General features: G+C 40.7%; 2 protein-coding genes across 3 annotated transcripts; one reads left to right on the plus strand and one right to left on the minus strand.

Annotated features, from left to right (window-relative positions):
- Positions 1-924: 924 nt before the first annotated feature.
- ECHDC2 (enoyl-CoA hydratase domain containing 2) lies at positions 925-7,630 on the minus strand. The gene is made up of 10 exons (XM_048313134.1): positions 7,565-7,630; positions 6,107-6,174; positions 5,404-5,491; positions 5,004-5,090; positions 3,758-3,850; positions 3,119-3,175; positions 2,544-2,731; positions 2,047-2,097; positions 1,650-1,697; positions 925-1,187 (listed from the first exon to the last, which is right to left on the minus strand). The coding sequence occupies exons 2-10, from the start codon at positions 6,155-6,157 to the stop codon at positions 1,110-1,112; spliced, it is 741 nt and encodes a 246-aa protein (XP_048169091.1). The 5' UTR covers positions 6,158-6,174; positions 7,565-7,630; the 3' UTR covers positions 925-1,109.
- Positions 7,631-8,784: 1,154 nt separating this feature from the next.
- On the plus strand, positions 8,785-27,771 carry SCP2 (sterol carrier protein 2). 2 transcript variants are annotated; one of them, XM_048313133.1, is made up of 16 exons: positions 8,785-8,919; positions 11,114-11,168; positions 11,738-11,809; positions 12,300-12,431; positions 13,150-13,214; positions 14,227-14,353; positions 15,028-15,091; positions 15,368-15,454; positions 16,065-16,215; positions 16,986-17,133; positions 18,740-18,847; positions 20,696-20,849; positions 23,357-23,447; positions 24,041-24,170; positions 25,585-25,664; positions 26,882-27,771. In XM_048313133.1, the coding sequence occupies exons 1-16, from the start codon at positions 8,878-8,880 to the stop codon at positions 26,975-26,977; spliced, it is 1,602 nt and encodes a 533-aa protein (XP_048169090.1). In that variant the 5' UTR covers positions 8,785-8,877; the 3' UTR covers positions 26,978-27,771. The 2 variants fall into 2 exon arrangements, with proteins under 2 accessions (XP_048169090.1, XP_048169089.1); XM_048313132.1 differs by having other exon boundaries at positions 8,786-8,919; positions 23,354-23,447.
- Positions 27,772-27,843: the final 72 nt, after the last annotated feature.

The raw sequence follows: 27,843 nt of genomic DNA on the forward strand, positions 1-27,843 counted from the left end.
CTGCATGCCTACAAGGTATGAATCCACTACACCTATTTGTACATGCCACTTATAGAAAGGTCTCTTCATATTCCTGTGCAGCTTCAGGAGTTTCTGCCAGGGTAGAATAATTCTGGAAGCAACTTTTAAACTTTGTGTTCCACCTGTGGCATTTGCCATCTTTTGCAAAGGCTGAAGATCCTGACTCTCCATTACCTTTGCAGATCTTTACACAGAAAATTTGTATGTGTATAATTTGGTAAGGTTCCCACACACTTTTGGCACAAGTGAAACTGTGGTTTGCTTTGATAATATCATAGCATGAAGTTCCAATGTGGTAAGCCACATTTTGTGAGTCTTACTTTGATAACCTATAAAGCATTTCCTAAAGCCACATTTGCTGACTAATTCACTTTTGCTTGAAAGCCCCAGTCTAGGGAAATAAGATGCTGTAGAGCTAAAGTGTGTGGCATGTTTTAGTGCTGGAGAAACTCAAAGCAGAGGGAGAAAATAACCTCAACTTCCAGTCAGGCAGCAGGGGAAAACAGGTGACAGAGGGATGATGTGCCCAGGGTGTCTGGCATAGACTGATGTGATGGCCTTGTGTATCTGTGCACATACAGGTGCTGTGTTTTCTCAAGCACTGGTTCCAAAGGGAGGTGAGTTCAGGTGGCTGCAGTGAGTCAGTGCTGCACTACCCACAGCAGAGCTGGGCTGAAGGGCCACTGCTCTGTGCTAGTACTGCTTGTTCTGTCAAAGCAGTTGGAAGAGCACTGACACATCTTTATAAATTGAATTTCTCTCCAGTGTTTGTTTTTCCTGTTTAGATGTATGTTTTCTGCCCTTTTTAATTTGCTTATGCTGAGCCAAAGCTTCTCCATATTCCTTACTTGACATCTGTGTGAGAGCCATAACCACTGACTTCAGATGAACATGCTTTAAAGATCAGGTACAAAGTTAAATCTTTATTTGGAGGTTTGTACGGAAAAGTGATCCAGGGGAGTAGTTAGAAATGCAGTCCAAGGCAAGGAGTTAAGTGCACAGAATGGAGTCAAAAATAATCCTAAGAAATCAGTGGATCCTCTTCAGTCCTGCTTTATCTCCAAAACTTCAAGGGGAAGAAGGAGGTGTTATTTGCCAGTGAACCGAGGTGGTCGCTTCTCTCTGAAGGCAGCCATCCCTTCCTGACGATCTTTGGTGGGAATATTCTGCATTAGAAAAAAAAAAGAAAAGAAAGAGGTATGTTTTCCATTTACAAGTCTCATGTGTTTTTAAGTCCTGAGTAATTTAGCAGTAATAGTCTAAGACAAAGATTGCTTTTCTTTCAGTGATATACAAAGTTCCATGTTTTGCAATTAGGAAAAAAGAGGTTGTACTGTAACTCACAAGCAAAGCATCTAAGACAAAGACCATAAAACTATATAGGAAAACAGTTTTCCATAATCTTCATACTTCACCATCTTAAAATGCACTGACAGACCCATTATATGTAATATTGTAATACACTGTATTGTTCCATTAGCTGAGGAAGGTGCATGATCTCAAAATTTGCTGCAAAGAACTACAGAAGGAATTGTTTTGAATTTATTAAACTGACACCACTTATAAAGCTCATTCTATAACTAACATACAGTTGTTCCTTTCAGGAATTAATTCTGTAGGCAACTTACCTGGGCATAACACATCCCCTCAATAGCCATCCCTGATGCAATGTCAACCTGGGAAGGAGAGGAAAGGTGTGAGATTTGTCTGGAGTACAGCCCTCAAAGCTACTTTATAGCTCTCAAATCAATGAGAGCACTCAGTCACTGTCAATCAGTCAGTCATAGTAAGTGATCTTCACTCCAATATTAGAACTACAGTGTTAGCATCTGTAGAAAAAAAAAAATCCTGCCATATTAATTTTATCTTTAAAGAAAAATTTTTAAATCTCTGAAATGGTTTTAAATGCTAAATATATAGAAAGATTTTTATAACTCATCTGTTCTAAACATTTTTACTGTAGTAATTTTTAAGAGCTGCTCATCTTTTCAGTCACCTCAGTATTTAAAAAAACAGAATTATTACCTCCATTCCTTTGTTTATTGCCAGTTTTCCCATTTTCACAGCAAATGGTGCCTTTATTAAAAAAAACAAAACCGATAACAAATATTTTAAATAATTAAAATTCACATGAATTCATAATAGATGAATTGTATTATTATCGTAGCTCCAAATGACACTTTAGTCTGCAGAAATTTGCAGTAAGGTAATAACTATTTAAAAAAAATCAATTTGGTGTTGTCTGCAGTTCACAGATGTACACAGTGTGAGGTTTCAGCGTGTCCTGCAGGTCTGCGTGGCTGCAGCTGGGGGGTGAAACTGTCCTGTGGGTTAAGGAGCTGGATGTTAATGCTTGTTCCTACAGAAACTGCATTCACAATAAGGGACAGACTTAAGAGACTTAAAGACCAGGAACCAAGACTTCAGTGTTTCAGAGAAAGGAATTTCAGGTGTTTGTTTGCTCTGTCTTAAGGGAAGCACAAACACTGTCTACACATTGGTCCCATGAACAATGCACTTACCTGGGGCAGGATTTCTTTAGCCAAAGTTAAAGCTCTCTGGTAAGCTGCATCTCCCTCGCTGTTCTGTGGCACTGAGTGATTTACCAACCCCATGGAGAAGGCCTGTTCTCCATCAATCTGTCTACCAGTGAAAATGAGTTCCTTTGCAAGACCTATGCCAACACATCTGGGCAGGCGCTGGGTTCCACCTTAGGACAACAGGGAAAACATCATTTTCTATTTCTGACAAATGCCCCTGTAATATTTTGTCTCCTTACAAAACCAGGGGGCTTAAAAAACAAAGGGATCATATGTTTCTTTAATAACTACTGGCTGAATATATCAACACTTTTGGAGGCTTCTGAAAGGCTTCAGTATTTTGATAAAAACGGTGTAAAGGGACTAAATTCAGAGCAAGTCTGAAACAGAACTCCTGATTCATAAATCTCTTGCGTGACTGTAAGATGCTGCTTCTAATTTACATTCAGAACACTTCAAGTGCTCTAATGGAAAAATATTTACAATACAGCTGAGAAGGTGAGATTTAATGAATATTTATGAAGGCTTAATGAAGGTGAAGATGTAAAGAAGGTTACCTGCTCCAGGCAGAAGTCCTCGTGTGGTCTCAATAAGGCCCATTTTAGCTGATGAAGCTATTAAAAAAATAAATGTAGGGTTTGCTACATTTTGATTTGTATAACAACTTTTTCAGTTTTCCATACTGAACTGATCAATAAAATTGTCAATGCTGAACTGTAACTCCATTTCTCCAGGTAGCCAGAAAGTCTGAATACTACAGTACTTAATCAATGTCCATTTCAAGTCTGTTTACCCCAGTGTAGCAATTTTAGCTAGAAAAATGAACCTTTGGTCCCTACTAGATAAAATGTAATGGATGGAAGTGTGGAAACAGAAGAAGGAAGTCTTCCAGCCCAAAACGATTTAAGTTAAGAAGGTTAGATCTAGCCAAAGTGCTGATACAGTACTAAGTTACAGTAACTGTTTAATTCTAAATAGTTTTCTAAAGGAATCCTAACCTTATCTAAAAACAGCCTTTGCTTTTTAAGCATAGGAACTACTTTCCAAATAGTAACTAAATGTCACCATTTCTGGACAAATGCCTACTGTTTAAGTTCCTCTCAAGCTTCTGGATTCCATTAACAAACCACTGTTATGTAAGTTCTCTTTAAAAAACAGTCAATTACCAGGAGATTGCTGCACTGAGCAACACAAACCTGCTACTCGAAGGTCACAGGCCAGGGCCAGCTCTAATCCACCACCCAAGGCGTAGCCATCAATTGCAGCAATCGTGGGCACAGGCAGGGCAGCTACAGAGAGAGCACAGATTGCACAGTTGTGTTCCAGAAGTTCTGTTTCACACGGTTCTGGAATTTAAAACCTGAAATTCTAAAGCTTTTAGTTCAAAATTGCTCAAGAACTCGTTTTCTTCTGCCACAAACTTTTGGTCTTGAAACAGTAAAAATGATCTTCTTGCACTTCTCCCTTCTTTGTAAGAATGCAGAACATGCTTCTTCCATGCAAAGAAGCTTGCAAACACAAAGTAACTGCAATGCAAAACAGGATGAATTCCCTCCTTGCAAATTTATGACATGAATATTCACCTGTTGCAGTTAAACAGCCAAGGAAGAGACACCATCCCTAGGCCCTGTCACAAGGATGAGTTTTTGTGGTGCTTTTGTTATCCAAGGCTCCTGAAAACAGGAACAGTAAACACTGTTGAACTATGTTACCTCATAGTGAGGAACTTGATGTATCTGGAGATTAGCTTCTTGATACTTTTCTTAGATACTCAAGCAGCTGGGTGCAAACTTCAGACCTGAGCTAGTTCTCTGCTGTAACCACCCCTCTGACTGCTCCTGTGATTTTTTAAAAAAAAATTTTATTTTTTTGAAATTCCAATTCTGATTGGTATTTTAGACAGATTTCACTTTGGTATTTCTCTCTAGTGAGAGCAGAATAACTCATTAGTAGGGGAAGAAAATTAATTGCAGAAGTCCATATTCCTTTTGCAAAGAAAAAGAAAAGGGAGGTGGGGGGTGCTGTAGATACAAACCCCCCTGACATTTCACAGATCCATTTAGCAAATCCATTCATAGATTCAAATCCATGTTATTAGGTCCCTGCCGTATTATGAGTGTTTCTGAGCATGTACTGGAGGTGGGACAACCAACACAGCACTGCCTGCCAAGGATTCCACAGAAATGTGGAATAAACAAATGCTTTCTCAGAGCAGGTATTTATTACATAGGTGTGTACATGCTTTGTTGTGGATTTGAAATGCATCTTGCCCTTGGAGTTGGTATTTAATTCTAATTGGATATTTGTTTTAGGCATAAGCTGAAGCCATTTGGAAAGCTACTCCTAGGTGGAATATCTGCTAGTCATCCCCTCCTAGAGTGTTTCTAAATGTTTCACTACAGGTGGTTTAGGATAAATTTTCCAACTGAGATAATCCTTTACCTATTTCATCCATGAGATTTCTCAGTCTTCTAACAAACTCTCCAACTTCTGCATCATCCATCTTTGCACGTTCCTTTAAGTCTGCTCCTAAATAAAGGAGAAAAAAGTCAGAATCCAGGAAAAGACATCTGAACTGTTCCCTCCTGTCCCTCTCAGAGAACAAGCCATTTAAAAAGTCTTGAAATACAGCACTCCAGTTAAGTAACGTCTGTGGAAGTTGGAGTGTGGACGTTTGGGCTTGCAGCACTGATGGGGGTGCTCCTCTGTGCCCTTTTGACAGATTTATTTTAATTTTTCTTAGCACTCATTTCCAACTGCTTTTCTGCATGATCTGATCAGCACACAGCCTTAAGAGCCACCACATTTTTTGAGAATAGTTTGCAGTGTCTTTGCTACTCACCTGCACAGAACACTCCTTTCACCTCGCTCTTGAACACCACCACACGCACCTCCTCATCGAAGCGCAGCTGTTCCAGGGCACTGAACAGCTACGAGGGAGGGAGTGCAGACAAGAGAAGAACAGCTTTAGGCATATGGATGTGTATATACACCTAAATCATAGCAAGCTCCAAATCTATGATAGAAGTGGGTTTTTTTTTCCCTGAAGGTTCCAGGAAATTCATGGAAATCATGTAAGTGGAACCTGCAGGTTTTTCCATGACAAACTCAGAATGACACGTTTCCCCATCGCTTTTTCCTTCCACTCAGAGATGGACTTTTGCTGTACCTAAAACTTCCCTTCCTGTCCAGCCATGAGCCAAACTTTCTCCAGGATGTGTCATCCTTCAACAGATCACCTGCTATGGTGTGACAACGAGTATGCTTTTGTTGTAAGGACATTAACTTGCATCTGAGTTAACTTCAATAAATTAACTTAAATTAGCTAACTTAAATAACCCAAATATCTCTGTCCACATCTGAGGTTACTGCAGTAGCTATTATATCCTGTTTTTCTCCAGGTTCACCTGCCTTGCCCCAATGCCATCTCCCACTGCCCTTCATCATGAGATAAGATTTTTTTTTAGATTTCCCACAACTATTCTCATTGCAGTTAGTTATTGATCATGGTTCCAAACACACTCACAGGCAAGGCCCATACTCACTTCATTTACAAATACTTTTCCCAGTGAATTTCTTGCGTGGGGTCGGTTCATTAAGATTTCAGCAATACCTTAGTAATAGGAGACAATTTCAGTTATACTTCATTTAGTTCTCTGACACAGTAATTTAACTGGGGATAATATCTGCATATGCTGCATCTTCTCCTTCCTGAAAATGCATATAAGTTATATTCTAAAACAATCAGTAATTTTAAAAGCAGAGGTGGCACACCATGTCTACAAAACCCAGTTATGCAGAACAACTGTAAAATACAGTAGCACTGTAGAAGACTATGAGTAAGCAGTCTTTTAAAAAATGAGTAGGACATCCAAGAACATGTAACTTAGAATCACTGCAGAAGTGGGGAAAAAAACCCCAAACAACAAACCAAAACCCAAACGATCCATCTTAGGTTTCTCTTTTGAATGTTACTTAATTTAGTTTTTTTACTGTGTTCAAGTACGTTCCTTAATGAAGGAAACCATCCTCTTGGGATTGCTGTTTGCATGAGAACAGCACAGACAAGCCACCCTCAGTTCATGTTCCAGAACCATTTTGAAATTGCAGCTCCATTTAATTTCAATATTATAAGCTCATCAGCAAAAAGGACTCCACTCCAAGTTCCCAAGTCCAAGCAGAAAAATAAACCCACAACATCTACCACTTCTCCTTTGCACATGTGATTTGTAAATTATTATCTAATGCCTTCTGTATGCTTTGGGGAGAAAAAACATCTCCCATTTCCTTGGCTGGACTTCTGCTCACTTCCCAGGCGTGAACATTGGAAGATGCTGTTGCTGGGCTATAGGTGCACAGCTGTATCTGGCACCGGCTTTGCTTGGTCTTTGTGCCCCGCTGGGAGGTCTCTTGTCTATCCCTGTGCCTATGTCAGTGGCCAGCTGCTGAACCAGAGACGTGTCACATTGAAACGGAGACACAAGTGACAGCGAGCACCAGCAAAGGAATTCACAGCTGGTAACTACTTAATGTCTTTGTAACCAGCAAAATACCAAGAACTGATTATAAACTCTTGCAAGGGTTACACAAAAAGTAAATCCATTGGCCATCTGAACCAAACCTGAAACTGCTTCGTGGCTCTCATGTATAAATGTGCACAGGCATGCCCAGGTCCTGTCCTACCTTTATCACTGTACGTTATTGCTGTTAGAAAAATCTAAAGTATGCAAACCGGAACTTCTTGCGTTGAGCTCTCCTGCACACATAACTTTTTAAAAAAAGTATCTAGAGATTCATTCGGCAACAGCGTTCTTGAAAATAAGTATCAAGGCACAACTGAAAGCAAAACAACAATGAGCGCCCCGGGCTCTGCAGGGCTGTCACCCCGGCTCGGGCAGCGCCGTGCCGGGAACACACGGCCCCGCTCACGCCAGGCCGGGCGCGGAGCTGTTTCCAGGAGGACCTGGCAGAACCAGAGCCGCACTCCGAGTCCCGGCACTCACCGCCGCCGGCCGCGCTCAGCAGCACCTCCGCGCTCCGCCGCGCCCCGGCCGCGCCCGCCCGGCCCCGCGCCCCGCTCAGCGCCGCGGGCACCGCCCGCCACAGCCGCAGCATGGCCGCTGCTCGAACGGGCCCCCTCCGCCCGGGACGGGCTGGGCCGGGCTCCGCCTCCGAGGGGGAACGGCCGCCGACGGGGGAAGTCAGCAGCGCTCACACACCCCCCTGCAGGGGCAGGGTTGCTAACAAGTGAGGGGCCGTGCGGTGGGAAACAAGGTCGCTGTCACAAACAGCACCGCCAGAAGCTTGGCTGAAGTTGACACCGGCTGCCGCCGAGGTATCTGTGAAAGGCAGGAGGTGATTTCCATTGTGCTCGAGCCGTGGAGATCCTCAAGGATGGCAGAGTGAGGGAAGGGGATGGACACCTGGAAGCGTGAGTTGATGAAGGGTCAGATGTTCAGCTTTTACTGTAAACCCATCTGTAGGTAACAAGAAGCATTTCAGGAAAAGAGAATTATCTCGTCGAGTGTCCGTCCTGAAGACGTCTCTGTAGGAAAAGAATTACAGAATCACAGGATCAATTAGGTTGGAAAAGACCTCTGAGATCATCAGCTCCAGCCTATGACTGGTCACCACCTTGTCCCCTAGACCATGGCACTGAGTGCCACATCTAGTCTTTATTTAAATACCTCCAGGGACGGTGACTCCACCACCTCCCTGAGTAGCCCATTCCAATATCTAATCACCCTTTCGGTGAAGATATTCTTCGTAATGTCCAACCTAAATCTCCTCTGGTGCGACTTTAGGCCATTTCTCTCATCCTGTCCCTTGTTTCATGGGAGCAGAGCCCGACCCCCCCCGGCTGCACCCTCCTGTCAGGGAGTTGTGGAGAGCGGGAAGGTCCCCCCTGAGCGTCCTTTTCTCCAGCCTGAGCCCCTCCGCCTCCCTCAGCAGCTCCTCACAGGGCTTGTGCTCCAGACCCTTCCCCGTCTTCGCTGCCCTTCTCTAGACCCGAAGAGAAAACAGTAGGTTCATTGCACCTCCGCTTTGGAAAAACGTCTGATAATCCTCAGGCTGAGGGAATTCAGAGGGATAAGCAGGGATGTTTGTAGGACTGGCCATGGCTGTGCTATGGACAGGCACAACCCAGCCGGCGTCGCACGGGGGGCGCTGCGCCTTTAAGGGGCGGGGCGATTGTGCCACTCCCCGGCCGCTCGCGCCGGCCCCGCCAATCTGGCCCCGCCCCCGGCATCGCTGAGGGCTCGCGGAACGCGGCGGCAGCAGCCAGAGGAGAGGCTGTCCCGCTTTCATCGCCGTCATGCAGAGCCGGGTGTTCGTGGTGGGCGTCGGCATGACCAAGGTACCGCTGCCCTCCCTGGCACCCGTGTGTGCGCGGGGGGACGCGGCCCGCGCGGGCCCGGCCTCGGCGGCGCTCCCCGGCTGTCCCCTGTCGGCGCTGATGGGGAGGTGCTGCGGGAGCCGCCTGCGCCCTCTCCGGTGCGGCTGAAGCCCCTCACGGGACGCGCTGGCACCTCAGGAGGGCACTGGCAGAGCCGTGTGGTTCCGGCCCGGGCGGCAGCGAGCGGCTCCGCGCAAAGTTCAGCCTCACTCGGTGTGTGAGGGAGGCGGACCCCGGCCAAGGTGAACGTGGTTCTCCACAGAGCCGGTCGATACACCAGCCCTGCAGCGGGCACAGTGTCCCTGTGTCCCCGCAGCCGCTGGCCCAGCGCCCGTCCCGGGGCTCAGGGAGGGCAGGGGCCCTGCAGGGTCTCTCCTGGGCTTTTCTGTTCCTGGCCTTCGGGTTGTGAGCGCACAGTTCGCCCCGCTCAGCTCCTCCACAGCTCCCCGGGAGCAGGCTGTAGCCAGGTGGGAGTGGGGCTTTTCTCCCAAGTAGCAAGTGATGGGACAAGAGGAATTGGCTTCAAGTTTCCACAAGGCATGTTTAAAGTTAGAATTTGAATTAAGTAAAATTCCTTCACCGAAAGAGTTGTCAAACCCACGAACAGGCAGCCCAGGGCAGTGGTGGAATCACCATCCCCGGGGGAACTTAAAAGACACGAAGATGTTCCCGTAGGGGCGTGATTTAATGCTGGATTTGGCAGTGCTGGGGTAGCAGTTGGACTTGATCTTAAAGGTCTTTTCAAACGTAAACGATTTTATGATTTTCAAAGAGGAACATAAGCTAAAGGACCCATTTTTGTCTTGGTAGATGAATCTAAAGACAACTTTGATATTTGCCAGAGTAGTCAGAAACTCATCCCCCTGGCCACCTTTTAAATAATAACTTTTTGTCTTGTTGCTGCATGGGTATTTCTCCAGCATGTGATGTGATAGGGGAGGAATTAAAAGGTTAAAGACAATTCTGTTAATTGTGTTTATTGGACTGGATCACAGAATGTAGTTGTAGAAGTTATTGAGCTCACTTGTGATGTCCTCATGTAAGGGACAAGTAAAACCTCTCAGACACCATATTGCATCTTAAGTATTTTACTGTGAAATCTTTTAGGACTGTATTGCTTCTATTTGATTAATATTAATGATGTAATGGCTGCTAAAATTTGTTAAATCTTCTCACAACAACAGTCCACGTTTCCTGTGCGTGTAATTGTCAGGTCCACAGTGCTCCTCATTTTCAGAAGTGGATCATCTCAGTTACCAGTTGAGCATAACTTGTGGAATTGTCAGTATTCTCTTCTCCTCTCTGTTAGCCAAAGCAGTATCAATCACTCTTACAGACTTCAATGATCAACTCACCAACTGTTTTTTTTCTTATGACCTTTGCTGTGTAGGTTCTCTGTCTAAATTAACAAAAGGAGGCACTGCAGAAAGTACAGCTAAGTTGTGCAAATGACTGTAGTCAGGGGGATAAGCAGAAGGAGGCAGCAAGTTAACTTTTATATACTCACAGGGGACGTCAAATAATTTGTGGGATTATAAGTAGTTAGCTTGAGGACTTCTTTTAGCAGTGACCCTTTCTGTTAGTGATGTAAAATGCAAACCACATGTACTTCTGGTGGTCTCTAATGAGTCACACTGCAAAGAAAATAGAAATGCCACCTCTACTCCAATTGTGAGGAGTAAGGTATGATAAATTCTGTACAAAGAACAAACAATTTCTTGTTATAAATAGAAGTATAACAAAAGAAAGTGGAAAGGAAGTACTTACCAAAGCCTCAGTGAATATTATGTCATGTTTTATGATGAATCAGTGAAGATGACAGTTAGTCTCTGTTCCACCCACAGGCTTTGGACAGGATTATTGTCCATCTCCATAGTCATGGATCTTCTTTAACCCTGACCAAAAATGGCCCTCAGCTCCATAAAGTTACACAATCTTCTCTTTTTAGCCATCGCAGGGTCTGGCAGCAGCACTTGGGAATTGTAAAGATTTTGTGCATGCACTTTTGGGTTAATTAAATTACATCATTTTCGTTATTAAAAACTGATTTCTAAATTAAATAGAAAGCTTTTAAATATACCAATTTGAGGAAAAGATAAATTAAATCTCACTGTGATTTATTCTTGGCTTGTTCTTCTTCCTTTTCTCATGCCAGTTTTCAAAGCCTAGTGAGAAGAGCCCTGATTATCCTGACATGGCTACGGAAGCAGGTAATTTAGTAATAAAGCATTTTGTTTGATTGCTGATCCTTATTTTAGGTGTTACAGCCAGTATTTTTATTACAAATATGAAGGAAAAACTACTGTTCAGTAAATCAATACATATAAAAAGCAGATTTAAAACTCAGACTACTGTCACAAAATTCATAACTGACCTGTCCAGGTCAGCCCTTCCAGCCTGAAGTCAGCAGGATGGCTTAAAATTGGATTGTGCACTTAAATAATTTAATACTTACCTATATTATTCAAAGCATACTCTCACTGGGATGAAGAACCTTGGTACATGAATACAGAATTGACTGAATGAAATTTTCTGATAAAGAAGCTTGTTCAGAACTCAAAATACTGTGAAATTGTCCATATGAGTATGAAATTGTCCTTATGAGGTACAAGAGTATGTTACCATTTGCACCATATAATAAGGAATTTCTACAACTCATTTGTGAATGCAGGAATCATACATACTACTCAAGGTTTGCATGTTATGGTTGTGAGAGCTGCTCTTTTTTTCCCCCCTTCAATTTTAAACTTTTTTTCCAACTTTTAAACTGTTTTTTTAGGCCAGGCAGCTTTAGCTGATGCTGGGATTCCTTATTCAGCAGTGAAGCAGGCGTGTGTGGGTTATGTTTATGGTGAGTAATGTTGTTTGATTGGGATGTGACTTCTGTGACAGTTGCAGACATCTGTGTGGATAAAGCATGAGAAATGCCATCAATAAGTTTTCTATTAAAGGGAAATCTATTTCCATTCCAAAGAGAGTTTTCCATTTACTTTCCTTCTGGTTCTCTATTAATGACTGTATTGTGGCAATTGAAGTAGGGTCAGTCTGCTGTGATACCTAGAGCAGCTTCCAAGCCACACCTCTAAGACCCCTCTGTCCAGTCCAGTTATGTCCCTTTGGTTCACCGCCTGTGAAACAGAGACAGGACCAACTTCTGGTTTTAAAATCTGAGGAGTTTCATCTTGTTTCTGAGGTTCTTTACTCTGGATGCCTGAGAGCCATACTCAAGGTGACAGCTCAGAAGTTCAAGTTTACAGTTTAATTGGTAGCACTGCACACACATGGCAGGATTTCTTTTTGTGAGTTTGTACCTTATTTTAATGTTGTGTTTTTATCTGAAGGTGACTCAACCTGTGGGCAGAGGGCAATCTACCATGGTCTGGGTCTAACTGGCATTCCCATCATTAATGTTAACAACAACTGTGCTACTGGATCCACTGCTTTGTTCATGGCCAGACAGCTTGTAGAAGGAGGTGAGTTGTTTTGCTCTGTGCACCTAAGAGATTTCCTGGGATGCAGCAGGATGGTGTATATGGATGTACATGTCTTTTCCTGTATCATAAGCTGTATGAACCTAGTCAGTACTGCCAGTTAAGTGTTTGGAATACTTGTTTGGAGGAGTGCAGAACAAGTTGCATTATAGTACTGCAGGCACTAGATTCTGCAGGATGAATAGAAGAATCTGCTAGAAAGCTTTTTTCTTTTCTTTTAAACTTGAAGTTAATACAAGTGTTTAACTGATACATTTTTGGAAGGGAGGGGAGAGAGCAGACTTGACAGACTATGCTTTGAACTGGCAGATGAGTATTTCCTCTGTTTTTGTAGTTCCTTGGTGGACTAGGATACTTTCTTGCACTCAGATGCTGATGTTTCTGTTATGAGAACTATAGTAACACTGTGTATGATTGTTCTAGTATTTGTAGCTGAGACATAAATGCTTGGTTGTCTGTGATAGTTACTGTCAGACAGTTAAAAATAAACCTCAACCCTGTAGTGATCTATCATTCTTAAGTATCAATATGTTTGTATCAATATCTTGTCCATCTTAATTTGACTCTCTTTCAACAATGAAGAAGGAAGGAAGAGCAGCTGGTAGGTGCTTGTGTACATATCTTGTATTGGAAAGTTGCTAGTACATAGAGTCATTTATAATCACATTGTGCTTTAAATAGCCACAAATTTTATTTTAAGGTTTGGCAGACTGTGTTCTGGCACTCGGCTTTGAGAGGATGGCAAAAGGATCTCTTGCTTCAGGTGTAAGTGTCTGAAACACTTGGTATGTTTTGTGTTTGTAGATGAGAGACACTTCCTCATTCTCTGAGATGTATTCTTAATAATACCAGTTGCTGTATTGTGGTACTGTAGATGATGACAAAGAAAACCATTCTTTTGATCCACAGAATCTTTTAATGAGTTTTGTGATTCTGATGGCAGCTATGACATACTACAAAAGTCAATTCTAAAACATTCCATGCAAAATTTGTGTGTCATGTTTTTTGTATTTTGCCTAGATTATGTTAAAGGCTGGGTTAAAAAAGGGGAAAAAGGAAAGTATCAGATAAAATATTGGAGCTTTGAGTAGTTGAAGCATTTTTCTCAACCAACGCAGCAAGTCAAAGAAAGAATCTGGGTCTTCTGGCCTGATGCTTACTCAAGTGACCTGTTAACACACTCTCCCAGAAACTAAGGGTTTATTGACTCTTATTTGTTTTTACTGGAGAAGTGTGTGGGGGTTTGTATTTTGCCTTAAGGCAAGCAATATTAGAGCCCATATGTCATTTAACTACAGAACTGCCAAATTTGATAATATATTCAAGAGGTTTGGGTGAAGAATGTTAAATTTAGCAAGTGATAAAAATGAGCAAGAGTTATCTTTTCACATGCATTATGGTATTTCATCTAAGCTTAATTGAAAATACTAATACAGTATTAATTTTGTAATTTGAAACTGTATTAACGGTAGGATTTTAAGTGAGGTGAAAAATACCAAAAGTCCCTTGCTGAAAATAGTGACTGATAGAAATCATGTAGCAGTGATCCTTGCCATGAATCAGTGTGGTAGGTATAATGTTAAGCATTTTCTGCTTCTTTATTCTCTTGTTATAGCTGGAAAAGTAGGAATACTTCTAAACATGTCACTGAAGTGCAACATACTGCCCAGGGAATTGTTAAAATATTGGAAAAACCTCTGATTGAAATCTGTGACACTTGTGTGGTGATGTTGGCAAGAAGAGGAAATGATCACTTGCTTTGTATTTCTGTTTTCAGTTTGCAGACAGAACTAATCCTATAGACAAACATTTGGAAATTATGATAAATAAATACGGCCTAGCAAGTGCTCCCGTGGCACCTCAGATGTTTGCAAACGCTGGCAAAGAACATATGGAGAAATATGGTCTGTTAAATGTTTTTTTTCATTGTTTTCTGTTAATGAAGTGATTTAAAAATAATGGGATTTTGTTTTTAAAAAATGGTAGCATTAAGGTTGCATAACTTCCTGCATTTTATCCCTGTGCCTTAGGATAGGTAGATGGGCTTGGGGCTGAACTGTTTGGCAAAAGCTGTTGGGTATGTGATTTGATTTAATATCTACTACTTGGCAGCTACTGTTTGCTACCCCTCACCAGGCAAGGGAATTGGCTCCAAGGTAACAGCCTGGCCTGGTGTGCATCTTTTATTTGCACTAACTTTTAGACTATTATATGAAAAAATTTTAGACTTAAACTCTAGTATTTCACTGCAGCTGTTTTGCACTGATAGGAAAATGAGTATTTACGTTTCAGTAATATAATAATACATCAAATAAAATGCACTTGGTTTTCTGTGTTTTTATTTAAGTGTTAAATGTGCAACTGGGCTCTTCTGTCAGCTAAAACTCAGCCATGTTTAGTAGTCTTTATCTAATTATGAAACTTCAATTGAGTTCTAAGGAAAGCCTTTGTAACAGTGTGTGTCTCTTGTAAAGATGCTTGTAAAGGTCAGATTCTTATGACACAATATTTAAACTGTTATGTCAGCACTGTGTGAGTAAACAAGGTATTTCAACACAGCTTTCTTTCTCCTTATCAGGGACAAATCCAGAATACTTTGCGAGAATTGCGTGGAAGAACCACAGCCATTCAACCAACAACCCGTGAGTCATGTACCCTGCCTCTATAGTGAACATCCCTGGTTGTTAAAAAAAATTCATGCATAACAATGTAATATTTTTAGAATATGTTCAGAATGTTTTCAGCATATGTTCTTTATTATGGAATGAGAAAATAAATAAATTATTCTATAAATATATAAAAATAAATTCTCTATCCAGTGTCTTACACTTTGTAAAAAGAGCTCTCTAGCTGCCTAACAGTGTGATGTTAGTATGTCTACTGCCCAATCTGAGATGGTATGTGTGTGTTTTCCTTAGGTATTCCCAGTTCCAAAAGGAGTACACATTAGATGAAGTTCTGCATTCTCGCAAAATTTTTGATTTCTTGACTGTCTTACAGTGCTGGTAAGGAGAGGACTTTGCATGGTGAAATAGATCTTGATGTTAAGACCAATATGGTAGGACATCTAAAAGTTTGTTTGTGTGTAAATTATAATTTACAGGTTGCTTTAAGTAAAACCTTTTATAAATAAAACAAATGTGGAAACTGTCATGCCCAAGCACTAGATACTTGCTCTCAGTGTAATACAGTGAGCTGAAATAAGTTTTTTGCCTTGGGGTTCTTATGTCATTCTGTGTCTTTTACTAATGTGCATCCATTGCTCAGTGTTAATTCTTCTCTTCAACCTTTCCTATGCGCTTTTGGAGGGTGTATATGTGTTTATATATGTTTATAGCCAAGCAGAAGCTTTGATTTTTCCTAAATTGAAAAACCTTAATGATACATTTCTATTTCAATGTCATGATTTTCAAATGTCTGGTATAAATATTACTGAAAGTGTCCAGTAAGCACTGATGGAACTTATAGTTTCAGTGGTATCAGCCAAAGAAAGTGGGGTTTTTTCGTTGTTTTTTCGGTTTGTATTTGAAGATAAATCTATGGAAGATCAACAATCTAATGAAGATTGACATTACTAATTTAGAACAATAACATCATTATTTTTCTTCCAATCAGTCCAACATCAAATGGTGCTGCAGCTGCAATTTTGGCTAATGAGGAGTTTGTGAAAAGGCATAAGCTGCAGACAAAAGCTGTGGAAATTGTAGCCCAGGTGATGGCTACTGATTATCCAAGCACATTTGAAGATAACAGTTGTATGAAGATGGTAGGTTTGCAATTCTGTATTCCCTGGTACTCATTGGGGTGGTTTTTCTTAGTTTTGTTGTTTATGATTTTAGGTTGTGTTTTGTGAGGGTTTTTTGTTTGTTTTTGGTTTGGGGGTTTTGTCTGTTTGTTTGTTTTTAGTACCTGCAAGTCCTTATGATACTGCAGACATTTTCATGTCAGTGAACAAATGTATTATGCTTTGTAGTGAATATAAAACTGATTTAATTTGGACAGATATGGAATAAGCAAAGAGTATGATTGTGGAATGACAGTAAGTAAATTATAAACAGACTACGAGAAATCTTGTTTTCAAGAAATTATTTACAGGCTATTTTTTAAACAGTTTGAACAGCAAGAGAAAATGTCTTTCATTTTTCTGTTTATAATAGTAATGAAACTTAAAACAATCAGGTGGATCATAGAAAAAGGTAACAAGACATTTTGAGGATTTGTTTCAAGGCTGTTGTCTGAGTCATGCAAAGGAACAATTTGGCTTGTGAGCAAGGTTGAAGAAATAGAGGATATTTCCCAGAAAGCTTTTGCCTGCCAACAATAAGCCTTAGAATGTATTATTTCTTTCTAGATAATTTTTATTGTAGGAATATCAAACTCGGGTACATGATGCATTAAAATAAATCAGAATACCATCTCCTACAGGTTAATTTCACTGACAGGATCTATAGAAACACATTTAAAATGAAGTGTAGAAATAAAACTGTGAGCTATATTTCTGTAATGATATTTTAATGTAGAATTTCTTTTTTTCAGGTTGGCTATGATATGACTAAAAGAGCTGCACAAAAATGTTTTGAAAAAGCAGGTCTGAAACCTACAGATGTTGATGTGATCGAACTTCATGACTGCTTCTCAGTCAATGAGCTCATCACCTATGAAGCTCTGGGATTGTGTCCAGAAGGTAATAGCAGCAATGGAAACCATCATTATATTAAAATGGAAAGCACTAAAAATACCCAAATTAAGGACTCCTGTGATCTCAGTATTACTCCCCCTTTTTAGGCCTATACTCTTACCTACCCCAGGATTTCCTTCCATTTATATATTTCCTTCTAAGGAGATAAAAATGGGACAAGAATTGCCTGTGGAGGGCCTTAGCAAGTCACTGATCTTTGAAACATCTTTGCCTCAGAGTTGTTGGCACATTGTCAGTGTGCATCTAAAGACAACTGTATAACAATGCTCAATCTGTCCACATTAGTTTAATGTCATTGAATTTGCAGGATTTACAACAGGTTAAATGGCAGTGGAGTTTAGCTCTGTGTATGTAACTCAAACCATTGAAATTTTCTGCTGAAGAGTTTTTTGATTGATTTCAAATAAATAATGCATTGAACTGCTATTTCACTTCATGATATATTTAAAATCTAAATATATTCTTGCTTTGCATAGCTTATCATCTGATATAATTTTTCTCTGATTTGTTTTTAACTAATGTGAGAAAATACCATGTTCTGGCACTAGGTGGTGTATTAAGTCTGAGCTTTCTTACTGAAACAGACACATTGATGGAACTCCAGGAAGACTACCTACGTGTTTGTAGGTCTTCAGATATTTGCCTTTGAATGTTTGCTTTCTACTGTCATTTTTGCTGTGTTTTTATGGTATCTGCAGCAAAACTGGTAAATGTTTGACATATTTAAACAGGTACATGAAGCTCTTTAGCTTTGTTCCTTTAATTGATGCAGAATAATCCTGGTGCTACTTGTCTATTTAAATAATTAGTCTTGTGCTTGGTAATTTCATAGTGCAGTTCTCACAATCCTTAGGCAGTCTGGCCTTAATAGTATATGAAACTTATCTTGGAATGATAGACTAATTAGGCATAAAGATTAATGAAATGACATAAACCACTGTGGGTTTAGATGTGCAAGGCTAACTGGTATTCTCATTTAACGGCACCATGGAACCATGACAGATCTCTTTTAGACTTCAGTGTTAATAATGTAGGCTGAAGAAGCTGGTACAAGAATAAATGAGTCAGAACCTGGTTAAAAGGGAGAACTGCCTGTAGTCTGGAAAGCTAAATAATTCTAAGCCTTAGTCTGAGTGGTGTTATTTACTATCTTAATGTACAGCCCAAGTTACCATTAGTTGCCTTTGTGGCAAGGGCTTGTGTTCAACTTGGTGTTCAACCTTCAAGTCCTGGGGGTCACAAATTACAATTAACAAAAACCATAGTTATCACTGTAGTTTCATGAACAAAATATAAATAGCTTCATTATACTGATTATATCATAATGCTGTATATACCAACAGAACAATTGAACTGCAAATTAAAAAACAATTTTGTACCAAGTGCTTCTCTTCCATGTTATGCTTTCTCCAGTGGTATAAGCCAGTCTCATTAATGTAGTTTGGCTAATTTCAGTCTGCTCTTTGCAAAATATGAGCTGTAACATTTCCTAGGGTTTGACTGACACACAGCATCTCTGGTAAGTTACTGCAGGGTTGAAAAATCACAAATAAAAAAAGAACATTTTTCTTACATAAATACTGTTTTATAGGAAGAGCATGTGACCTGATCGACAGAGGAGACAATACTTATGGAGGAAAATGGGTTATTAATCCCAGTGGTGGCTTGATTTCCAAGGGACATCCTCTTGGTGCCACAGGTATGCAAAACCATTTCATTTACTCACACCCATTAGATAGGAGATACAGCTCTTGAGCATGCAGGTGCTTCCCACTCAGGCTTGAAATGTGAGGGCCTCAAAGCTTCTTCCCAGTTTTATTTCCAAATAATCCAAGTGTTGGGGCAGGTTGGCACAGCTTAACCTTTTCTAAAAAATTGCTCAATAGTACAACTTCTGAATAGTATTTGAATAACTATTCTAATATGATGTCATCCTTTAAAATTCTGGTTTTGGAGATTTTTACTGCCTCTGAATAGCCTGTACCATTGTTAGCTGTAGTAGAAGCCAATTTTTTAAGTCTTGGATGTCAAAATATTTATGTGATGTTTATAACAGAAGCTCACTTGGTCACCATTTCCAAGCAACATAGGTTTTCCCTTGTTTTGTTTGGTTTTTTGGGGTTTTTTCCTGCTGTGTTTGTTTCTAAATGAGTTGGCTCTTGCATAAAATGTGTTTGGATTTGTGAAGATAATTCACCTTCCTCGTTTGGAAATGAGAAGTTGTCAGAAAACGGGAGAAGATGAAACCTTGTGAAATACCAAATCTCAATCTAAACAGTTGTAACAGTGAGTTATAATATGCAGTTAGGGGCAGGGGGAAGTGTTAGGAAACTTTGGGGAAAAAAGGGTTCCAGATAAATGAGACTGTGGGTATCTGTAAGAGGATGGAGTATTGCACTGCCAGGTTTGTGTTAATTTTTGTCAGTTACACAGTGATATAAGCAGAGGTAGTTACTGGCATTCTTGCTTCTCCATTGCCATGGGATGGAGGAAGAGTTAGTAAAATGCAAAAAATTACAACTCTCCAGCCTGTCAACTTCATTTCCCTTGGAAACAGTCTTGAGGCCAGTTATATGCTAAACAAGGGTCATATAAATCCTCTTAAATATGCAAACCATTCCAGGCCAGGCTGTACCACAGTACACACTGTCTCTCCTTGAGGCTGAGGGAATGTGAATGAAACCTGTTCATGCTCATCTATGACTGGAATTTTAAAACTCCTTAACTCCTCCTCTTTGTAATGTTTCAGCTGACAACGTGTAGAATTTGGTGCATGAAATGCAGGTTCCTTGTCTGCCTTCTCCGAAGACCTGTGCAGTTGTCCAGGGGAAGGGAGAGGAAGGGAATGGGGGAAACGAGAAATGTGTGAGGAATGTCCAGAGAAGGGCAATGTAGCTGAGGAAAGGTCTGGACCACAAATCCTGTGAGGAGTGGCTGAGGCAGCTGGGGGGCTCAGCCTGGAGGAAAGGAGGCTCGGGGGGGACCTTCTCGCTCTCTACAACTTCCTGAAGAAGGGTTGGAACCCAGACACCTAGAGACAGGATGAGAGGACATAGCCTCAAGCCATGCTAGGGGAGGTTTAGGCTGGACATCAAGAGGAATTTCTACACAGAAAGGCTGATTAAATATGGGGTGGGCTGCCCGGGGAGATGGTGTGGTGCTGAAGGAAAGACTGGCCACGGCACTCAGTGCTACGGTGTAGTTGACAAGCTTGGTGCTTGGTCATAGGTTGGACTCGATGATCTTGGAGCTCTTTTCCAACTTAATTAACTTTGTGATTCTGTGTGTGCGGTGGGACTGGAGCCTGACTGCAGAAAAAGCGATGGCATAGTGGGGGGAGACCGAGGGTAAACATAATCAGGGAGTGTCAGGGTTGCGAAGAAAAGGAGTTTCCCTTCCTTTGGGTTTCCCAAGGAAATACAGTGCATTCCTGGCAGCTCCGATCCCTAGAAATTTCTCAGCTCCCATTCCCGTGCTCTCTCGGCGTGTCCCGGAGGGCCCGCGGGCGGCCGCGCGCTGACGGCGCGCTCTGCGCTCGATGTTTCAGGGCTGGCGCAGTGCGCGGAGCTCTGCTGGCAGCTGCGCGGGCTGGCCGGGCGGCGGCAGGTGCCGGGGGCGAAGGTCGCGCTGCAGCACAACCTGGGCATCGGCGGCGCCGTGGTCGTGACGCTCCTCAGGATGGGCTTCCCGCGGGAGCGCAGGTGAGCCGGGGCTGGGACACACCGGCGGCGCTCCGGCACGGGGGGATCCGCGGGCTGCGCCGCCAGGCCTTCCGGAGCGCTCCGCTGGGCTGCGCGCCGCACACAGCGCTGCTGGCTGAGCCTGGCTGTCCTGCTCCTTGGGTCCTCAAAACTTAGTTATTGTAGGGTTATTGCGCAAGGAAGAGATTGAGCTGTAAACTAAAACACCCGGCACTTGTAACTCTTGGGTACCTACAGGTCTGTACCGGGGTTGTAACTCACACGCTGTCGTGTCACATTGTGCACTGAGAGTTATTGGAAAGCTCAAACTGGCTTGTAAAAATGGCTCATGTGATTGTAAGGAAGAGTAATGTTCAGAGGAAAAAAGCCACCAAACAAAAACCATTCCAAGAACAAAACAGGCCGCATTAAAATTAATTAATTGAAACTAGGGATTTGCCAAAACCAGCAAGACATCGATGGGAACAGAGAAACCACTGCTTTCACTGCTAAAATTGTTAGTAATTTAGCTCTACGAAGGGTTGCTTTCAGCCCTGTTTCATGTGATACTGTAATTCCTTAAAATTCAGGTGTGTTACTTGCCCAGTCCTGGCTACAGAGTTTGCACTTGCAATTGTAGCCTGTTTCAGAGTCAGAGGAGAACTCTGCTGTGAAGGTCGCTGCATCTGCTGTAGTTCTTTGCTGGAATGGACAGGAATTGAGAGAAAACACTTAGCATTTGTACTATACTAGTATTTCAGGGGAGACTTTTACAATACAGTTCCCTTTAGGTTTTCACTTTCAGCTTTCCTTAGAAAGATTGACCTACTTATTGTGGGCATTATGGCTTTTAAAGCTCGGTGCCAGTACTTTTTTTTTTCTCTGAAAACCTGTGAATAGCAGAATTTATCATACACTGGCCTTTCAGAAAAAACATATCCCTCCCTCCCAGCTCAGCTATTTCTAACATCTGTGTCAGCTGAACCCATGCAATTCCTGTGAGGTGGCAATATAATCTGTGGAAGAGGTGGTAAGAGAAGCCACTAAACTTTGAAGGGCTGCAGTGGTGACTTTTTGTAGTGTCAGGGCTGGTAATTCTGTCTCTTTTGTAATCCCTAAGAAGTTGTACTATGTGCGAGAAAAGATAGAGGAAAAATATGTCTTCTCATGGATTCTCTTCAAACATGCTCACAAAACTTGTCAGTGGGTGTTGGTACAGTTTTAAATCTGAGTGGAAAAGACTGTTACAGGGTGTACACCTTTTTCCATTGCTTTGAGCTTTGCCTTTAAAAATACTGTCACCTTGTGGAACAGAAAAACGGATGCTATTTTTATATCATCAGCCTTGAGGTGCTGCTAAAGTAGTCCTTCCTGTCAGGGGGAGATTTTCATGTACAGATAATGTTTCTCCTGAAGAAACTTAAGTCTAATTTACTGTGGTTCATTTCACCTTCACTGGTGCTTAGAATTTTTAAAATATTTTCTTAAGTACAACTCAACCCAGAGAAATCTTAGCAATACTCATTTCATCTTACACTAGAGAAGCTTAAAACCTTTTAGTTCTCCCAGAGGCTCTGTGTGGGAGATCCCTGATGCACAGAGTTGCACTAATGTATGTCAGACTTGGGAATGGAACAGTGTGGCTGATGTGCTCAGACACCCCTTACATAACCGAATTATGATGTGCATTGTGTAATAAGGGAAAGGTGGTGACACTCCATGTTTGTGAAGATCCTTCACACCAGTTTCCTACAGCAAGGTACATACAATTAATCACTGGTTCCAGATCAAGCCTGTGGCTTCAGGAATAGCTGGTAAAATGTGCATCAAGGCAGCAGGTCTTGATCCTTTTTGCGTTAGTTTTTGAAACAGTTCTGCTTTTTGTTTGGTGGCTTTTTCTTAACCTTACGGTTTTGCATCCTGTTGGTACAGCCTTGGTTTATTAGCAAGATGAATCTGTCTCCTTCAGACAAGACAGTGCCCACTTTTGCTACCCTGTCACACATCTGTACAGCAGTGTCAATACCACCCCAGTAAGTTCCAGCAACATTTCTTGAGCAATTCTGTCACTGACCACAGTTTTGGACTCTGCTGCCAAGAGACGGTAATAGCTGTAAACTTATTCCTCCTGCTGCTTGAATTGCCATTTCTTTGAGCATTTATCTGTACTTCAGCTCTGTGTGCCCCTGCAGAAAAGAAGAATTGGTCTCCATGCTGCTATCAGGCCGTGCAGGGTGATTGCTCCAGAGTATCAGGAATAAGATTAATGATTTACTTTCATTATAAAATTAATCTTCAGTTCATACACTCAGAATACACAGATACCTGGAGCAATTGTAATTCAAGCTGTCAAGAGACCAAACTTCACTCTGATACCAGAGTTGCTTTATACTGCTAAAATGTTTCTTGCTGGTGTTAGGCCTATTCACGATAATTTGAAGATGTTGAAATATTTTGATAATTTGAAATTTGATAATTTGAAAATGTGATTTAAAGTGTTTAAATTAATGGGTTTTTCATTTCAGTAGCGGCCCTATTGTGGCTGTGCCTGTCAGTGCAGCTGTTGATGGATTTAAGTCACATCTGGTCTTCAAAGAGATTGAAAAGAGGCTCCAAGAGGTACCTGACTACTTCTTTTACCTACAACAGGATTTTAATTCATAACAGAATGTGTGTGAAACCTGATGGGAATGTATTGGCATCCATCACTTCTTCAGCACTGCTCATTGAAACAAGTGTTGTAGATTTGGATTTTGACAGAAAACTTTCTACACTGTGACATGACTTTAAATTACTTTTTTTCCACACAGTTCCTACCTGCATAAGGATATGTCAGTGGAGGCAAGTTTAGGTTGTATGTAAGGAGCTTGCTAACTAACCAAGGAAACCTTGTGTTTGGTGTTAGGTGCTTGCTTTGTAAGTGTGATTAGAAGAAGAAATCCCATTTTGTCAAACTTGTATCAGGACAAGGCTATTAGGACAGTGGTATTTTTTCTTAGTTTAATAGATTTCAGTATAGATAGTCAATATTAATTTGAGTTTTTTGTTTGTTTAGATTTTTTGATGCCTGTTTAAATGATGCCTAATGGGGAATAGATATTTTTATATTAGTAGGAATGGTGAAGGTTTTTTAATTACTTCTGTTAAATCCATACTATCAGAACATTATGTTGAAATAAATTACTAACTTTCTCATTCCATGGTCATTACAGGAAGGAGAGCAATTTGTCAAGAAAATTGGTGGAATCTTTGCCTTCAAAATAAAAGATGGTCCTGGTGGGAAAGAAGCAACTTGGGTAGTAGATGTGAAAAATGGTAAAGGCTCTGTGGCAGTTAATTCAGGTCAGTGCTCTTTTATTATGTCATTGCAGAACACACATAAAACTAATGAATATAGACTCGTATTCTGTTTAAGCTGTAGTGACCTTGAGCAAAAATGATGTCGAGCATCTTAATTTTAAACTTTTCTTATTATTGACACTTTTAATCCATGGTGTTTCAGACCAAGAACTAAACATCATCTACTCTGAATCTGTCTAGAGAAAATTGTGTATTTTAGAGGCTACAGGCAGATCTGTCATGATTTCACAGGAATCAGAAAGGAAAAAAAATAAAATTAAACCTCTGGGCTTTTTTTGTTCTCACCTCTTAAAATTTTGGCCAGAAATGTAACTTGCAGCCATTTCTTCAGTTGCTTTGTTGGAGACACTGGTAAGCAGTAAACTGGTCTGCCTTGTCAAGTTAATTCTCCTCTGCAGCTAGTTAAGCAACAGAACTTGACTGGTTTCAGTGCTGTACCAGCTGGCATAAACTTCCATTTTTAAAAAGGCAGAAATAAGATACAGGCTGGGTGGTGTTGGGGAACCTCATAAAAATATTGAAAACACAGGATTTGTACCCTTGCCATGAAAATGTCTTGTCTCAAATCAGAAGTCGCATACCCTAGTAATGAAAAAAAACCAAAAAAAACCAAAGACAAGAGTCAGTCCTCAGAATCTCATATATCCATGAACCTGCATCACAGACCTTTTAATTAAAAACATGACAGGGGATTTGGTTCAGAAATTCATTGTTCTAAGTTATTACAAAAAGAAAACCACAGTCTTCTGTTGCATGGACAACAATTTATCAAATATTTCAATTTAATGATGAGTGTAGGAAAAGATGTGTGCAGGTTTTAGCCCTTTGGTACACACATCAGTATTTATATCAGAGCTTATTAAAGTAATTTTCCAGCTTATTTCTAGTAAGAAGATCCTATAAACTTTTGTATTTGGATTAATTCAAATGAGTGCTTTTAGAATGCACATGTTGTTCCCATGGAAGGAGAGGGCAGGAAATGCCTGAAGTGTCAGTAATGAATATCTTCAGAGAGTGTCACGGGGGAAAACTCATCTATTCCAAGCTGATCTTCGTAAATACAAGCTTGATAAAACTCAAAGATGATTATCAGTGTTTCAATGAACATTCTATCTGGTTACAAGTAGATTATTATTTATTTTCAAGGAATTAATTTGCTTAACTTTTCAGGAAGGTCCATCTTTCTTCAGTGTTGGGGTGGTCTGTGCTACAAGGTGGCCCAGCTGCCTGTTGGCTTTGGGTGGCCTCTTGCTGATATTTTTATAATGTCTCTTACTTGTACATACTTCAGGTACCGTTGGCTGACCTGTGGGATGAAGGGATGCTCCATGTAGTTGTAGCTCCTATAACTGTTTCAGGCCTCAGTTTGAATCTTCATTCAACTCCTGTCTTGCAGATAAGAAGGCAGATTGTACAATCACAATGGCTGACACCGATTTGTTGGCACTCATGACTGGCAAAATGAACCCTCAGACAGTAAGTAGGGCAAAGATGACATGATCAGGGGACTGACTGGTTTGTTTTGAATGTGTTTAAATTGAAATAATTTGAATGTTTTCATCCAACTGCCATGGCTGATCTGAAAAATTCTTGGTGTTCTCTGAACAAATCAGCCAAAATGAGATTCATCAAGAAGGACAGGGACATATCTCAGACATCCTGCAGGGCTGTATCCTGTGTGATATCCCAGATGGAGATATAATAGTGCTTGGTTTGCAGAGAAGAGGGGCAGTCCAGTTTTTGCAACATGCCATAAGAAAGAAGGAATGTGGTCCTCTCTTTTGAGGGCTTTACCCTCATAGCTGACATTAGTGTAAGGAGTCATCTTGATGCTGAAAAGTAGAAATTGAGGTGAGCATGCACTGAATGCCTGTGATTATTTATTGTTGTTGGGTGGGGGGGTTGGGGATTTTTTGGTTCATTGGTTTCTTTTTTTTTTTATTCCTCTGTGTGCCAAGAGCAGTCACAGTGTACAAGTAAACCAGACGTTTAAGTTAATTTCAAATTGCTGTGTTGTGCTTCCAAATTTGGAATGCTCTGGGTAACTGTTTCAAGATTTTAGTCTGGTAATCATGGGGTAAATTTTGCAAACTGAAATGTGTCTAGGAGAAATTTGAAGATAAAACACATTATAGAAATGTTGTAATATACATGTAGAAAATTCAGAAGCAACGCCAGCTTTACATCTACAGTTTGGATATTTTGCTGCATGCAGTTCATCTTTTTACAAGGTCTGGAGGAAAAAATCCAAATTTTCTGCATGTCTGCTTCACAAACAAGATATGTAAAATTGAATTGATCAGGAACAAAGCCAGTTAAGGCTGAGGAGGATTTGAGCTAAGAAATCAGTTGTGGCACCTACTGTCACCGTGGCTTTATTATTTGCAGTTGAAATAATCAGTTTGTCTGCAATGAACAGTTGCCACCAAAGCATGGGGTGTTCTGCCTGCTCCAGAACAACAAGCAATAAACAAGCAAGTTTATTCTCTCTGGTATCACAAATTAATAAAAATACAACTTCCTTGGTTTACTGTTCTACAGTCAGACAATGCATTTGGTGCTGGATGTGAGGTGTGTGCCAGAACTGTTGGAATGACCAAACTGCTCATCCATAATAACCCATAACTATCTGGAAGGGTGCATTTGGGAGTACATGTTGTATTGCATTTCACAGAATCTTTCTTTCTTTTCAGGCATTCTTTCAAGGCAAATTGAAGATTTCTGGGAACATGGGCATGGCAATGAAACTTCAGAATCTACAGCTTCAGCCAGGCAAAGCTAAACTTTGAGCTCAGTAGAGTAAATAGTCAGTGCTTGATATTCTTGACAAAAAAGTAGAATGAAACTAGACATTATCAATAATATGGCACAGGCTGGGTTTGATTGGACCTCTCTCACCTAAATTCTGTGGTTAGAGACCTTAATTCTCTTAACAATTTCCATCAGTTTCTCTATGGCTAAGCTTGAGGCACTAACACAAATGATACATGGTGGGGCTTTGTGACAGTTTTTGTTCTAATCACTATGGACAATTTTGTAAAAATTAGAGCTGAATTAGGCTGCTTACTGTTGTTGAGGTTAATTGGGAAGGAAGAGAGAAAAGTTATAAATAGTTTTGGCATATCAATGAAATGAGTTGCATTTTTTAAAGGCTGTAATAGCAGGTCATACGAATACTTTCAGACTTCCACTCTAAAATTTGCTGCTGCTTACATTAAAATGGTCTTGTAAAGGGGATCTCTAACAACATTTTTTTAGAATAGGTTTTAGAAATTTGCTATAAGATACTTTTCTTATTACTACTCTGGAATTAAAAAATAAATAAAATACCCAGAAGTAAGCAGGAACTAGAATGTTGCTGTGAGGTTCACAGGATTTGATAATACTTCAGCTTGAAAACAGATGAGGTTTCCCAGGAGAGCAGAGAGGGAGTACAACCAAAATGTTACCTGTTTTCTCCTGGTAAAATCTGGTGTTGATCATGATGACGTTCTTGTCAGTAATGTAAAAGCTTTAAGTTCTGTTTTGGGAAAATGTATTCTGGTTGGAAGTTTAATAGAAAATTAAATATACTTTTCCTGTTCTTCTGTGTGTCTCTTGGTCAAATTATAAACATGGATTTCATGTTAATGTACTGAATGGAGTGTTTTATTCA

This window comes from Corvus hawaiiensis, chromosome 9 (assembly GCF_020740725.1).
Source record: "Corvus hawaiiensis isolate bCorHaw1 chromosome 9, bCorHaw1.pri.cur, whole genome shotgun sequence".
In the NCBI taxonomy this organism is placed as follows: Eukaryota; Metazoa; Chordata; class Aves; order Passeriformes; family Corvidae; genus Corvus; species Corvus hawaiiensis.

Excerpts from the sequence above, each read along its gene's own strand:
- ECHDC2 (XM_048313134.1), bottom strand. The coding sequence starts at position 6,157 with ATGAACCGACCCCACGCAAGAAATTCACTGGGAAAAGTATTTGTAAAT. Across the intron at positions 5,091-5,403 it reads GAAAGGAGTGTTCTGTGCAG|GAGCAGACTTAAAGGAACGT; the intron begins GTGAGTAGCAAA and ends TCCTTTATTTAG. Across the intron at positions 1,698-2,046 it reads CAATAAACAAAGGAATGGAG|GTTGACATTGCATCAGGGAT; the intron begins GTAATAATTCTG and ends TCTCCTTCCCAG.
- SCP2 (XM_048313132.1), top strand. The coding sequence starts at position 8,878 with ATGCAGAGCCGGGTGTTCGTGGTGGGCGTCGGCATGACCAAG. Across the intron at positions 11,169-11,737 it reads TGACATGGCTACGGAAGCAG|GCCAGGCAGCTTTAGCTGAT; the intron begins GTAATTTAGTAA and ends CTGTTTTTTTAG. Across the intron at positions 11,810-12,299 it reads GTGTGTGGGTTATGTTTATG|GTGACTCAACCTGTGGGCAG; the intron begins GTGAGTAATGTT and ends TTTTATCTGAAG.